This window comes from Hyaena hyaena, unplaced genomic scaffold (genome assembly GCF_003009895.1).
Source record: "Hyaena hyaena isolate Hyena2069 unplaced genomic scaffold, ASM300989v1 scaffold_197, whole genome shotgun sequence".
In the NCBI taxonomy this organism is placed as follows: Eukaryota; Metazoa; Chordata; class Mammalia; order Carnivora; family Hyaenidae; genus Hyaena; species Hyaena hyaena.
The window spans coordinates 738850-754268 of record NW_024080830.1 but is presented as its reverse complement, the minus strand read 5'-3'; the positions used below and the strand labels follow the sequence as shown (position 1 = coordinate 754268).

General features: G+C 47.2%; 1 protein-coding gene across 3 annotated transcripts in view; it reads left to right on the top strand.

The window, feature by feature from the left end:
* LARP4B (La ribonucleoprotein 4B) overlaps nt 1-15207 on the top strand; it is an 89897-nt gene extending 74690 nt beyond the window's left edge. For all 3 annotated transcript variants that reach the window (XM_039241637.1, XM_039241636.1, XM_039241638.1), the window contains exons 15-18: nt 7028-7192; nt 9889-10013; nt 10105-10213; nt 11581-15207. In XM_039241637.1, coding sequence (XP_039097568.1) covers nt 7028-7192; nt 9889-10013; nt 10105-10213; nt 11581-11853 — 672 coding nt within the window. In that variant the 3' untranslated portion in view covers nt 11854-15207. The remainder of the gene's footprint in view (nt 1-7027; nt 7193-9888; nt 10014-10104; nt 10214-11580) is intronic.
* Nucleotides 15208-15419: the final 212 nt, after the last annotated feature.

The following is a 15419-nucleotide window of genomic DNA, read 5'->3' as shown; positions in this document are numbered from 1 at the left end:
AGATAATGCTTCCATCAGGCTCTGGTGTGGGTTGGAGCCATACCTTTCCACGTGAAGTATGCCACCTTAGGACATGTAGACACGTGGATGGATGGAAGCATGTCTATCCCCCCTCCCCCCCCAAGCCAGTGAGTATGTGCTGTCCCATCACAAAAGATAAATTTACTGTGTCTAGAACTTAGAAAGTACAGCTTAGTAGTTAATAAAATACCCATAATTCTGCTCTGTTGGTCAGTTTCGTTTTGGGTGAGCCCTTTGATGAGTCCGTTTACACTGGTTGGTTGCAGTTGGAATTAATGACTGCCTCTAACATTTGGACTAATGAGATAGTATCAGAGTGTGTCTTCAGACATCAGTTCCCTGAACTGAATTGTTCTGAGTTGGGTTACTAAATTGCCTTCAGAGGTGACCTTTATCCCCTTTGCCAGCTCTGTGAACGTTTTGTGTGCTGACTCGCATGCTCGTACCCAGGAGCCACTCGAAGGCCAGGCCCACGATGCAGGTGCATTTAGCAAGGGGAGTGCCCGTGCGGCTACCTTGGGACATTCCAGTGACTTCAGGAACTTAGAGATCGTGATTGCGTGTGCGCGCTCGGCCCGACCGAGCTGTGGGACCAGGGCCTCGTCACCTTGTGTCACACCGTACAGACCCTGAAAGCAGTGTTGAACGCCGCATCCGAGGCGAGGCCTCACCTGGAGGCACGCCGTGTTGTCACTCCCGCACCAAGGCAGCACCGCCTACCTAGTGTTCCTGCAGAATCCAGATTCAGTAAAATATTAGTGAAATCTGAATCCCTGAAAACCTGGGATCATCTCAGAAAAGTGCTGATGTTCAAAATTAAGCCTCTGAGACCTGCTTTGAGGTCACTGGCCTGTGCGTAACTTAGAGCTTTGGTGAGTTAAAGAGCGCACAAGAGCAGCCAAGTGGCCGGTAAGCGAAAGCTGGGTTCGGGCAGCAAGTCACCAAAATGCACCTGAGCCATAGGAAGGGTAAGAGGCAGGCAGGGATGCCCCAGAGAGATAGTGCGGATTTTTTTTTTTTTTTTTTTAGCTTCTAGTGCTTCTCATTTATTTATGTATTTAAAGTTTTATCAAAGTTCAAGTGTGGCATATTAGTTTCAGGAGCACAGTGTAGATTCAGCACTTCCGTACATCACCCGCCGTCATCACGACTGGTGCCTCCTTCAGCCTCCATTCCGTCTGGTAACCAGCATTTTGTCCTTTATATTTAAGAGTCTTGTTTCTTGGTTTGCTTCTCTTTTGTTCCCTTTGCTTGTTTCTTAAATTCCACATTTGAGTGAAATCCTATGGTATTTGTCTTTCTCTATTTCACTTAACATTACCCTCTAGCTCCATCCATTTAGTTGCAAATGGCAAGATTTCATTTCTTTTTCATAACTGAGTAAAATTCCATTATATACATATATCGCCACTTTATCCCTTCATCTGTCACTGGACACTTGGGCTCTTTCCATAATTTGACTATTGTAGATAATAAACAGGGTACATTTATGCCCCTTCTAATTAGGATTTTTGTATTCTTTGGGTAAATACTAGGTAGTACGATTGCTGGGTCATAGGGTAGTTCTATTTTTAACTTTTTGAGGAACCTCCAGAGCAGCAGCACCAGTTTGCATTCCCACCAGCAGCACAAGCGGGCTCCCCTTTCTCCTCATCCTCGCCACGTCTGTTGTTTCATGTGCTGTAAATTTTAGCTGTTCTGATGGGTGTGAGGTGGTCTCTCCTTGTGGTTTTGATTTGCGTTTCCCTGGTGATGAGTGATGTTGAGCGTCTTTTCACGTGTCTGTTGGCCATCTGGATGTCGTCTTTGGAGAAATGTCTGTTCATGTCTTCTGTTTTTTAATTGGATGATGTTTTTTGGGTGTCAAGTTTTATAAGTTCTTTATATATTTTAGATACTAAATCATTAGCTACGTCATTTTCAGATAGCTTCTCCCATTCTAAAGGTTTTCTTTTAGTTTTTTAGATTGTTTCTTTCACTTTTTGTCTTGAAGTTCCAGTAGTTTGTTTTTGCTTTTATTTCCCTTGCCTCAGGAGACGTATCTAGTAAGATGCTGTGGACAGTGTCAAAGAGGTTACTGCCCGTGTTGTCTTCTAGAATTTTTATGGTTTCAAATGTCACATTTAGTTCTTAAATCCAGTTTTAGTTTATTTTTGTGTATGGTGTAAGAAAGTGGTCCAGTGTCATCCTTTTGCATGTTGCTGATCAGTCTACCCAAGACCATTTGTTGAAGAGACTGGTTTTTTTCCCCCATTGGCTATTCTTTGCTGCTTTGTCGCAGATTAATTGACCACATAATTGCAGTCTATTCCTGGGTTTCCTCTTCTGTTCTGTTGATCTCTGTGTTCCAGTACCGTGCTGTCTTGATCACTACAGCTTTGTAATGTAACTTGACGTCCAGAATTGTGATGCCTCTTGCATAGCTTTTCTTTTTTAAGATTGCTTTGGGTGTTCAGGGTCTTTTGCGGTTCCACACAAATTTTAGGCTTTGTTCTAGCTCTGTGAAAAATGCTGGTGTTATTTTGATACAGGATTAGTCAAATGTGTAGATTGCTTTGTGTAGCATGGACATTTTAACAGTATTTGTTCCATGAGCATGGAATGTCTTTCCATTTCTTTGTATCATTTTCAGTTTTCTTTCACCAGTGTTTTATAATTTTCAGAGTATAGGTCTTTCACTTCTTTAGCTAGGTTTATTCCTAAGTATCTTGTTTTTGGGTGCAATTGTGTTTCTTTTTTTAAATTTATTAAAAATTTTTTTACTGTTTTTATCTTAGAGAGGAGAGAGAATATGGGTGGGGGAGGGGCAGAGAGAGAGAGGGAGACACAGAATCCGAAGCAGGCTCCAGGCTCTGAACTGTCAGTAAAGAGCCCCACACAGGGCTCAGCCTGATGAACCACGAGATCATGACCTGAGCCAAAGTCGGACGCTTAATCGACTGAGCCACCCAGGTGCCCCATTTTTAATATTTATTTTGAGAGAGAGCACACGGGCAAGCAGGCGAGGGGCAGGCACAGACAGAGAGAAAATCCCAAGCAAGCTCCCTACTCAGTGCCCAACGTGGGGCTCAAATCTCAAATCCCAATGTGAGATCATGACCTGAGCCAAAACCAAGAGTTGGACACTTTTACCCACCGATCCACCCAGGTACCCCAAGTTTTTCTTTCGTTCTTTATTTATTTTAGAAAGAAGGCATGTACCTGCGATCAGGAAATGGGCAGAAAAGGGAAATAGAAAATCTTAGCAGGCTCCATGCTCAGCATGGGCCCCAAAACAAGGTTCAGTCTCCTGACCCTGAGTTCATGACCTGAGCCAAAATCAAAAGTCGGACACTCAACCAGCTGAGCCATCCAGGTGCCCTGGCATATCAGTTTTCATGATATCTCTTATTGTTTGTATTATCTTTGTGATGTTGGTTGGTATTTCTCCTGTCTCATTTGTAATTTTTTTTATTTGAGTCCTTGCTCTTTCCTTTGTGATAATTCTGGGGGGTTATCCATTTTGTTAACTTTTTCAAAGAATCAGCTCCTGGTTTCATTGATCTGTTACTGGTTTTTGTTTTTATGTTTTTTTTTAAGCTTATATCATTTATTTCTGCTCTAATCTTTATTATTTTCCTCTTCCTGCTGGCTTGAGGCTTTGTATGTCCTTTTTCTAGCTCTTTGGGGTATCAGGTTAGATGTTTATTAAAGATTTTGCTAACTTCATGAGGTAGCCCTGTATTGCTACCTGCTTCACTGTTTGAACCACTTTTGCTGCATCCCAAAGGTTTGGGACCGTTGTGTTTCGTTTTCATTTATTTCTGTGTGTGTGTGGGCGTGTGTGTGTGTTTAATTTCTTTTGATTTCCTGGTAAACGACTTCAGTCTTTAGTACCATGTTCTTTAACTTCCATGTATTTGAGGGCTTTCCAGTTTTTTTTCTTTATTCTTGAAATTTTTTTTTTAATGTTTATTTCTTTTTGAGAGAGACTGCTGTCAGCACAGAGCCCGACGTAGGGTTTAAACCTACGCGCCACGAGATCATGACTGAGCCGAAGTCGGACACCCAACTGCCTGAGCCACCCAGGCGCCTCTCCAATTTTTTTTTTTTTTGTGGTTGACTTCTAGTTTAATAGTGTTGTGGTCTGAAAATATGCATGGTATGATTTCAGTGTTTTTGTATTTGTTGAGTCCTGATTTGTGACCGAGTATGTAATGTATTTTGGAGACTGTCCCATGTGCACTTGAAAAGAATGTGTATTCTGCTGCTTTAGGATGGAATGTTGTAAATGTCTGTTAAGTCCATTTGGTGAGTAGGTCATTTAGGGCCACTGTTTCCTTGTTGGTTTTCTGCTTAGATGATCTGTCCATTGCTGTAGGTTGGGTATCAAAGTCTCCTTTATTACTATTATTATTGATTAGTCCCTTTTTGTTATTAATTGACTTCTATATTTGGTTCTCTCACACGGGGTGCATACATATTTACAGTTGTTAGCTCTTGTTGGAGAGAACTGTTGATTAGGATACAGTGCCCTTCTTCTTCGTCTCTTGTTACAGTCTTTGGTTTAAGATCTAGTTTGTCTGATAGAAGTATGGCTACTCTGGCTTTCTTTTGATGTCCATGAGCATGCGAGATGGTTCTCCATCCCCTCACTTTCACTCATCAGGTGTCTGTCTCTTCAGTCCACAGTGAGTCTCCTGCAGGCAGCATATAGATTTTTTTTTTTTTTTTTAAATCCATTCTGACATCCTATGCCTTTTGATTGGAGTGTTTAGTTTGTTTATATTCAAAGTAATTATTGTGTATTTTGTGCTGTTTTATTACTTGTTTCGTTGTTGTTTCTGGAGATTTTTCTGATCCTTTTTTGTCTTTGTCACTTTTGGTCTTTCCACTCAAAGAGTCCCCTTTAATATATCTTGCAGGGCTGGTTTAGTGGTCGCGAACTCCTTTTGATTTTGTTTGTCTGGGAAACTCTTTATCTCTCCTTCCATTCTGAATGATAGCCTTGCCGGGTAGAAAATTCTTGGTGGCAGATTGTTCTCATTCAGAGCACATCCATCCTGGCCGGCCTAGTTTCTGTTGAGGTATCTCCAACTCACCTCCTGTGTTTTCCCTTGTAAGTTAAGGACTTCTTTTGTCTGGCTGCCTTCATCTCTTGATCTTGCAAATTTAACTACAATAAGTCTTGGTGTTGGCCTGCTTTTGTTGATTTTGAGGGGAGTTCTGTGTGCTTCCTGGATATGGACGTCTGTTTCCTTTCCCAGGTTTGCAAAGTTTTCAGCTGTTCCTTGCTCAAATACATTTTTGGGCCCCTTTTCTCTCTCCTTCTGGGACTCCTATAATATGAATGTTTTTATGTTTGATGCAGTCACTGAGTCCCCTAAGTCTATTTTGTGTTGCAGAAATTCTTCTTTCCCTCTTGTTGATTGTCAGTATTTTCCATTATTTAGTCGTCGTCTTTTTTTTTTTAATGTTTTTTAATTTCTTTCTAAGAGAGAGAGAGACAGCGTGAGCAGGGGAGGGTCAGAGAGAGAGGGAGTCACAGACTGAAACAGCCTCCAGGCTCCGAGCTGGCAGTCAGCACAGAGCCTGACGCGGGGCTCGAACCCACTAACCGCAAGATCATGACCCAAGCGAAAGTCGGACGCTTAACCGACTAAGCCACCCAGGCGCCCCCATTATTTAGTCTTCTAAGTCACTAATTTGTTCCCTTGTTTTTTTCCAGCCTTGTGCTCATTGCATCAAGCCTGTTTCTTATCTCAGTTTTTACATTCTTCATCTCTGATTCTTTTTTTAACTCTCATATCTCTGTGGTAAGGGTCTCCCTGATACCTTCTTTTCTCAAACCCAGTGAGTATCCTTATGATTGTTGTTTAAAATTCCCATCAGGTATATTACTTATATCTGTTTTGCTTAGATCTCTGGCCGTGCCCCTATCTTGTTTTGTCGTTTCGGATGAATTCCTATTGAGAGAGAGTGGGGTTTTTGTCAGTGTGGGTACTTGCCACCTCTTGAGTTCTAACAGACCTTGTCTAGGTTCTGTCTCTGTAGGGAGTAATTTTCCTGTTGGTGAAGGTAGCTGGGCAGTGCTGGCCCTTCCCAGTGCGTGAGTTCGTGGCAGCATTGCTCCTGCTCGCCCGCACCTACTTGCGGACGCCTGCCTGCCACCTGCACGCCTGTCCCCGTTCTGCTCCCTGTCTTCTTTAACCAAGGAACTGGGTACCCATGGAACGGCTTGTAGCTTGTTAAAGCAGTTTGCTTTGATAATATTTTAGTAAAAATACATCATTGCATTTCTCTTGGGATCTTGGGTTTATAAATTATATTCTGAGTTTATTTTCTTGAAGTCGAAGAATCTGATTAAAATCTGTTGTCAAATACCATGTTTTTACATAGTTGATTCAGTTTTCAGATAACTGAAGCCCCTTTCCCCCTTGTTAAACCATTTTTCAATGGAAATCTGTGTAAAATTCTTACACAAGTTTTAGAGAGTTGAAAGTGGCATTTTTGGGTTTATTTCTTTCACTATCTTCATTATAATTTAGAAGATAGGCTCTCCTGTAGTAACACAGACCTTGTCTGGACAGGAGTAGGGTCAGGGTCTAGACTCAGGCCCTTGTGATGTTTGAGCAGGGGGCCAGGTTGTTCCCCAGTGCTCCCTTGCTTGTCTGACACCATGTCTGTGCCATCCTCAGCTGCACGCCTGTGTCCACCTGGTCTGTGTCGGCCGACTGTGGACCCGGAACGGGACAGTCGGAATCTCAGAGAAGTGGCTCTATACAGCCGACGACAGCCTCAGGAGGTCGAGCTCTACAGCTTGTTCCTAATGGTTGCAGGCGCCTAATAAATGATTTTTGATTAGGTGACCAAGTGTTGAGATTGTTGGGTGACCTCTCTGTTGTCTTCAGGCAGAGGCGGAAGTCAGAAGGCCAGAGAACGGATTGTTTGCCTTCCTCTTCTGCTGTGTGTCTGCGTTATCTTGCAGTCTACACTTGTGCAGCATGACGGTGTTGTTCTCTTTCAGAGGAGTCAAACTCAGTCTCCGACGCCACCGAGGCCCCCATCCCCGAGCTTTGAGTTAGGACTGTCCAACTTTCCTCCGCTGCCTGGAGCCGCAGGCCACCTGAAGACTGAGGACCTGTTTGAAAACAGGCTGTCTAGCTTCTTAATAGGATCATCAAAAGAAAGGGTAAGATCTGTATCGCTGATGTTTGCTTAGTGCTGAGTTTGGGTCCAGTGCTTCTCTCAGCTCTTCCCAGGGCAGCTGTTTGCACGCAGAGGAGGTTCAGAGAGGGTAAGTGACTTGCAAAGGCCACATGGATTCGGGGTAGTTGGGTCAGGGCTGAACCTGGGACTAGACCCTCTCAGACCGTTCCCTTGCTGCCTGCCGAGGCCAGAGGTGGACACCTGTGTCGTGTGCCACAAGGACCCCCTCTCTCACTGCACACTCAGACTGCACTTTTATTGTTGTTATTCAGAACCTGCCTTTATTTTTTTCAAGTCTACACAATAAACACCTGAAGTATAATGGAAGTGACATAATTTTTAGTAATCGGCATCACTAAAGGGAGGCCTGGAATGATCTTACTGCAACTCGTGGCTATGGCCAGCTCTGCGGGCCGCCGCCCTGGCTGTCCTCACTCTTCTGTCCTGAGGGCGGGCCCCAGAATCAGGGGCTCCTGACCTCAGAGAGGGTTAGTCTGCAGCGCTCCCCCTGGGGCCCGCGATTGTGAGGCGTGGAGGTCTGTGCTGCTGCTGGGCGGGCCGTGCAGCACCCAGCTGAGCGCTCGGCTGGGTCGGGGTGAGGACAGCTATCAGGTCCCCGTGGCCACATTTGTCCTCGAGCTCTCTCCTGGCTCTCCACCAGTCTCCTCGTGTCTCTGTCCAGTGGAAGCCCATGCACCTGCTGCCCCCAGACGAAGGCCTCTGGGTTGGGACAGGCTCCGCCTTGCAGCCACACCCAGGCTGTGGACCCTTGCACGGCCACCGCAGAGCAGCCCAGTGACCAGGCCAGGGCTCGGGGCGGGGTTCAGGCCTCGTCCAGGTGCTGCGTGGCTATTGCTCCTATTTTGTATCTAAATGTTCATGTATTTATATTTATTTCTACTTACCTGTTTTTTAATGTTTATCTTATTTTTGAGAAAGAGAGACATTGTGGATGAGGGGCAGAGAGAGAGAGATGGGATCCGATGTGGGCTCTGCACTGACAGCAGCGAGCCCAGTGAGGGGCTTGAATTCATGAACCGTGAGGTCATGACCTCAAAGTCAGACACTCAACTGATTGAGCCACCAGGCGCCCCTATTTGTTTATTTTGAGAGGGGGTGAGGAGGGGCAAAGAGAGAGTGTGTGTTTTCGTTTTTTGTTTTTTTGATGTTTACTTTTGAGAGAGAGAGGGTCACAGAATCCGAAGCAGGCTCCAGGCTTTGAGCTGTCAGCACAGAGCCTGACACAAGGCTCCCAGCCATGAGATCTGACCAGAGCCAAAGTCGGACACTTAGCCCTGAGCCATCCCGATGCCCGGAGAGGAAAATCTTAAGCAGGCTCCGTGCTGTCAGTGCAGAGCCGAACATGGGGCTCAGTCCCATGAACCGTGAGATCACAACCTGAGCTGAAATAAAAAATTAGACGTGTAACTGATTGAGTCACCCAGGCACCTCTGTATGATTTATTTTTTGAAGACCGATGGCTACGTGTAAAAAGTCTCAGCCAGATCGCACACTCCGGTCGAGGCCCTGCAGCACGTCTCTCTGTCCCCTGGTGCCTATGTGAAGACTAGTGGGGACCCTGGGCGGGGCCGCAGCACTGCCCTGCTCACCTTGTGGGCCCCCCCCCCCCCGCTCTCCATCAGTCCACTTCTGAACCTTTTATCTGCTAGGAAAGTGGAATCATAAGAAAATGTTACATTTGCACTTAATCTCACTTCCAGGGGCGCCTGGGTGGCTCAGTCCGTTAGGCATCCGACTTCGGCTCAGGTCATGATCTCGTGGTTCGTGGGTTTGAGCCCCGTGTCGGGCTCTGTGCTGACAGCTCAGAGCCTGGAGCCTGTTTCAGATTCTGTGTCTCCCTCACTCTCTGGCCCTCCCCTGCTCATGCTGTCTCTCTCTCTCTCAGAAATAAATAAAACATTAAAAAAAAAAAAAGTCTTACTTCCAGCTACATATTAATCACACAGTAGGAAAGAGACTGCATTTGTGTAGCGTCGCCATGCATGGGGGTCACTGGCTAGAATAAGAGCTCCAGCGTTATTCACATCTTCGCCCCATGATAGGGCGCACATTAACGTGATTGTTCCAAGCCTTGGTTTCCTTGTCTGTTAATGTGAGAATTCACACACCTGCTTCCAGGGGATGGTTTGTGCTTTCAAGCGGGAAGTGTGCCCCCACCTGCTACCCATCAAGAGACCCCCAAACTTCTGTCTGTACTGAAGTGTTGATCTTCTGGGTTTTGGTTACAAGACTGAGTTGTGTGGGAATTAGGTTGGGAACTCGAGTGTTCCGCGTGCCAGGCTCTGCTGGGCTCTGGTGTGTCAGGAACAGGGTGCCTCTGAGATTTATTCCATGGAGAAAAGGAGCTTGTGGAGGAGTAGAGTGGAAGCCCGAGGGTGGCCCAGGTCACAGGAGGGAAGAGGTGTTTGTGGGCGGAGCAAGGGCTCCCTGGAGGACAGGGCTCTGCTGCTTCTGCTGTTGGCTAGCGGTGTCTTCCAGCTGCTGCCCTGGTGGAAGCTGCACATTCAACTCAGGGAGAGTGACCCTGGGCCTGGGGAGGAAGGCAGGAAGCCGCCTTGTCATTCAGACCAGGACTGTTACCGGCGTGTTTAAGGTCACTCTGAGAGAGCTGGGAGGGCTGCTCCTCCACCCAGCTTCAACTGTCACCCTGGTTTTCAGGGCCTGAATGCGGACGCAAGCACGAACACGCTCCCTGCGGTGAGCCCCAGAGAGCCCTTAGCCCCGGCTGCCTGCACGCTGTCTGCAGCCTGCGGGCGCTCCCCCTCCCCCGCCCACCCGCCTGAGTAAGTACCGCCTGCCGCCGGGCCTCCGCGCTGTCACGTGCCCTTGCCTTTTGTGTGGGGGAGATTCACACCGTGGGCGGCATTTTTACAGGGATCCCAAGGTGGTGGAGAAGCAGAGGGAGACCTCGAATGTGGACAGACTTCCTTCTGCCCTCACTACGACAGCGAGTAAATCGGTGCAAGTGAATGGCGCTGCCACGGTAGGTGCCCAGCAGCCCTTCTCACCCCCTCGGAGGAGGGGTTGGTGTGGGAAGAAGACCGTTCCTTTCCTGCGTCAGTTACCTGCTGTGGAGTCTGATTTGATAGGTGTTTTTTACGTGTGTGCACGTGTTGTGCTTTTTGTACCAAATACCTCGTGTATTAGCTGCTGACTTCCTGCCTCTTTCTCAATGCCGCTGCCCGGGGGCCTTTCTGCTTCTCTGTCGCTTGAGCGAGGTTGTCTGCAAGTCTCTGGACTCCCGCGTTGTCCGTGGATTCCGCTTAACTCGGGCTGGTGCTGTCGCAGCGGGTGCCCCTGCTCCCACCCCGGGAGGCTCCGTCCTGGCCGCAGGCCCCTTCCGCTCTTCTCCCTGCTGCTTCACCCTCGGTGCACCACCCTGCTTGTTGTGATTTGTGTGGTCCTCTGTGTGATCTTGGGTGAGCTTCTGTCGTTGGCATTTGGGAGTTAAACTCTTACTGTCTACAGGGTTGAATCTTTAAAGAAAAATTTTTTACAGATTATAATTATTTTTAACTTCGTAAATGGCTTATGGATGTGAAATAGTTTTGAGTTTCTTTTCTGCTATTTAGCCTTCAGGCTTCTACTTACCTGAAAAATTAGCTTTTTTTAAAAAGTTTTTTTTTTTTTTTTAAACTTTATTTTGAGAGAGAAGAGAGTGAGCTGGGGGAGGGCCCGAGAGAGAGAGAATCTCAAGCAGTTCCCATGTTCCTGATATGGGACTCGATCCCACCACCCTGGGCTTACGGCCTGAGCCGAAAGAGCCGAAATCAAGATTCAGACTCTCAACTGGCTGAGCCACCCAGACTCCCCTTTTTAGAACATTTAACTCTGACTTCACCTTTTCTGGATCCAAATTCCACACCACCAGCCTCCAGTAGTTTGAAATGGGCACAGACATTATTTGAAGTTTTTTGGCAAGTAAGGGGCTACATCACTTTCGGGCGGTCCAGGAAGCCCGTGCCGTGTGCCGTGGCGTGCTTGGAAGGGAGCGAGGGCAGAGAAAGCAGATACTGCTCTTGCCTCTTTCCCGGAGCACCGTTTCTCACACCCCCTTGGAGGCCTCCGTGTGGCGAGAGTGCGCAGAGGCCAGCACTGTGTGTCTCAGCACCTTTTCTAGTTCTACTCGTTTTTACAGGATGTTTCTGGAGTGTCTTGGAAGGAAGCCTGTGTTGCAGGAAAATAGAAGTTGTTGATATTTCCGGACTTTTACAGGCAACGGTACTTTTGAATGTGGAATTTGGCTACTGCTGAAAACTTTGTTCACTTTTACCTGAAGTAAACTTTATTTTCACGTGTTTGGAGACATCATTTTGTGCACGTAATCCCAGCGTTGTGTCTGTTTCCCAGGAACTGCGAAAACCCAGCTACGCGGAAATCTGTCAGAGGACGAGTAGAGAGCCTCCGTCTTCCCCGTTGCAGCCCCCGAGAGAACAGAAGCCAAACGCCGTCGCTTGTGGGAAGGAAGAAAAGAAGCTTGCCGAGAGAGAGCCCCCTGCCCCCAAGTCCAACCCGGGACCACCCAAAGACCAGAGGAGGCCGCCGGGCCGCCGGCCCTCGCCCCCGGCGGCCGGGAAGCGTCCACACAGAGAGCAGAGCACTCCTCCTAAGTCCCCTCAGTGAGCGCCGAGGTCTGGGAGGGCTGTGAGGAACTGAGGTCGCCACAGCTCAGCACTGTCCTGCGCGGGGCCGAGAGTGAGCCGCTGGTTAGGAGCTTGCAGCGTAGATGGGCCGGTGAGGTGCCTGCAAGTGGTGTTTCTTCCGTGAGTCGGATTTTCCCCCCTCTTGAAAAAAATCTATTTTTCAGGATTTAATTAATATAAACCTTATTTTAGGTTGGTGCTTAACTGGAGGTGATGCATAAGTCTGATTTTTTTCAGGATAGAAAATGCATTTATCCTAACAAATTGATATTTTTATTAAGCCTCCATGTGGCTATGAATGCAAGCTATATATAGTGAGTTTTTCTAAATTAAGCGGAACTATGCTACTTCATTTTTTTAAAATAACTGGTTAGCAAGTGCATATCTCTGAGATGTCCAGACTGACGGGTGGGCTGAGGATGGTCAGGATTGAGGGTGGAGGCGACACGGGCAGTGTGGCCTGGAGAAGGGATGGGGTCAGGTGGTGCCCTTGCTGGCATGGGAGTTGTACTGCATTCAGAATCTTAGCAAGTGACGCTAGCAGTTGTTTGGGTTGGGTTTTTTTTTGTTTTGTTTTTTTTTTTTTTTTTTTTTTTTTTTTAAGTATAGCCTGTTTTTGATCTACTGGGCAAGATGCACCCAAGAGAGCCCTGAAACCGTGAGTTTTTATGTGCTGCAAGCAAGTAACCAGCCTCTCAATCCAGACTCCGTGGCTGTTATGTAAGATAGAGTCAAAGCACATTGTGAATAGAACCTACATAAAAAAAACGTAAACCTGGTTGGCCACCGACGCGTCACCGTGAAATTGTACCCTGATGTGGTCTTGGTCCTGAGAGCTGGCCCGGGGGGCGTGGCTGCCGCGGCTCCCCCGCCTTAGCCAGCTCTGCGGGAGCCTCCCGTACCTCTGTGTTGGCACGCAGTGGAAGTGTTACTTAAGTCGTGAGAGAGGTGTGTGCGGTGCCCGTGGCAATGGGGCCGACAGTCCCCTCGGAGACGAGGGTCTCACCGACTCCCTTCCGGAAGTGCTGCACTCTAACACGCATGCACTAGCGCTAGCAGTGGGTAATAAAGTTCAATATAAATTATTTTCTTTTAAGATGCCTAAATTCTTTCTTTAAGTATTCTAAGCAGCAGACTTAAGATATTTCCTGCTAAATGTAACCATACAGTTTATTCCACAAAATGTTATTTAACAACACTGAGGGTTTTTTTAAAAAAATTATTTCCATCCAATATTTAAAGACTTGAATTTTATTTAAACTTGAAAATGACTTTGCCTTAACTTTTGTAGAAGACAGCTTAGAGTTGGCGGAGACCGGCCCCTAGGTGGGCGAGTGGGCTCTAGAGCCGCTCAGCCACGGGGGCCGCCACCAGGGTGTCTGAGTGAGCGCTCCGTAGTGCGGGAGCTGGGCCGGCAGCGGTGTCCGGGACGGACCCTGAAGATCTGCAGCAGTTGACCTTTCTCAGATTGTTGAGAAATCCTGTAAATGCAAATAGTCGATACTGTATTAAATATGTGCACTTGGGAGTGTGTGCTTTGCTTGTACAGTTGTAAATAATGAGAACATATTAAAAAGGTACCCTAAAGAGAAAAATCTGATAAAAATTATTGATATATTATAAATGTTGCTATTGAGCTGGATGTAGATAAAACTAAATGTTGTGGTTTGAATATTATTTTAATTTGTTGAGGTGTTTTTCTTTTTCTCTTATGCTGGTGTGTTGGACTGATTCTCCTCTTTGCTGCTGCAGAAGGGAAACGGAAAGTCCTGTTAAAGCCTTCTGACGTCTTCATGCTCTTCTTAAAAGTCTGTAAATATGTACTAATCATAGCTAATGTGAAAGCGTGATGTAGGAAGCAGAAACTGGGAGGATCTTCAGGAGAACGTAAAAGATAATCTACTTAAAATCACAGATAGCTGTGCGCGATTCGCCCTGCCAGAGGAGAACGCCCTGGTGCGCTTGACCGTGTCCTTCAGAGAAACTGCCAGTACTCAGATTTTACCTAGAAAAACGCAGTGCTAGGATGTTGCAGATGCCTGTAAAAGGAACATGGGGATTCATTTTTTTTTTTTAATAGTTGAGGGATTGTGGACTTAAAAAATCAGGAAGATCTGACCGGACACCCCAGCTGATGAGTACTGTGAGAACAGTTGGAAAGGCCAGCCCCAGGAGGTCCGCGCGGTGTGGTCTTGGCTGGAGGAGGGAGCGGATGCCGTCAGCCTTCGTCATCCCCAAGCCACAGACCTGTGAGGCCTGTGGGGCTGAGATGCTGGTTTCCAGGAGCGACGCGTTGTCGTCCCCCCCCCCCCCCGCCCCCCACCTCATCAGCGGGAGTGTGAGTGTGTGCCGGAGCCGGCTGCTGCCCACGGGATGGAGGGGGTCGCTCCTGACGGCGGCGGGTCCCGCTGTGCCCGTGTCCGCACCTCATTGCAGCTCCTGTCCCCGTGGCCAGAGTCTGCCGCATCCAGATTTGCAACCTCGCCTTGGTGTGATTTTTATAGCACCCTTTTTAATTAAGCAAACATGATATGCCAAATAGCTATATTATGTCAAAAAAAGCCCACCTTTCTGAGATCCCTGTAAGATCTTCCACTCACAGAAGAGGAGGAGGGGAGCCGTCACAGGAGGAGGCTGGGACGCAGCCCGGGGTCGGCAGCCCTGGCGCAAGCAGCCGGCAGTCTGAGGCTTTTTCCGTTTTCAGAGACGTCACTCTTTCCTTTCCTCAGCAGTACCTCAGGGCGTAGAGTCAGAGATACAGCAGTCACAGGTGGCATTTTAACTTGTGAGATTGTGTGAGGATACTTCTAACTTGGAGACAGAGGGATGAGAATCTGGCCCCATTTCACCAGACATGAATTTCAAGTAGAGTAGTTGCTTTTTAAGAGTTTGTGTCCCGATGTTCCTGGTCTGGCCCTCCGGTCCTCGCATCACTGATTGTCACTAGCGGGTGGCAGGGAACGTTTCCTGTTGCTGGATTAGCCAGGAGCACACGGTTTACATTTAAACACCGGCTCCGTTTGTTCCGATGGCAGCGGGCAAGGAAGGTGCGCGTCCGTGCGCCTGCCGCCTGCGAGCTGCAGTCGGGCTATTGTGCGCTTCGTGGCCTGTCACCCGGGGCGCAGCAGACAATCCAAGTCAGGAGCAGAGCGGGATGTGATACGGAAGCTTTCTTGAGGGCTTTTGTTTTTGTTCTACTTATTTTCATTAAGACTGGAATCAAGCTTACGTGTAAACTATTGGTAATTTAAGTTTCCTTTTGTGTCATTCGGTGTAAAACTGTCTTAATTTGAAAATGTAGGTTATGAAAAATAAAGATTTAGGCACTGTTCAATTTTTCTTTTGATTATTTTTAAATTAAAACTTCAAGAATACATCTTTTTAAAAAATAATTTTCGTGTCTTCCCATCAGTGTACGTGAAAATGAAACATGGCTGTTTGCCTCCAACTTGTGTTTGGTTCATCACGGCGCCTCGCACACTGAGTGTCTGCAGCGTGAGGGCCCCAGCAGGCGCAGTGGTTAAAGGCATGCGGGGGAGCACTAAA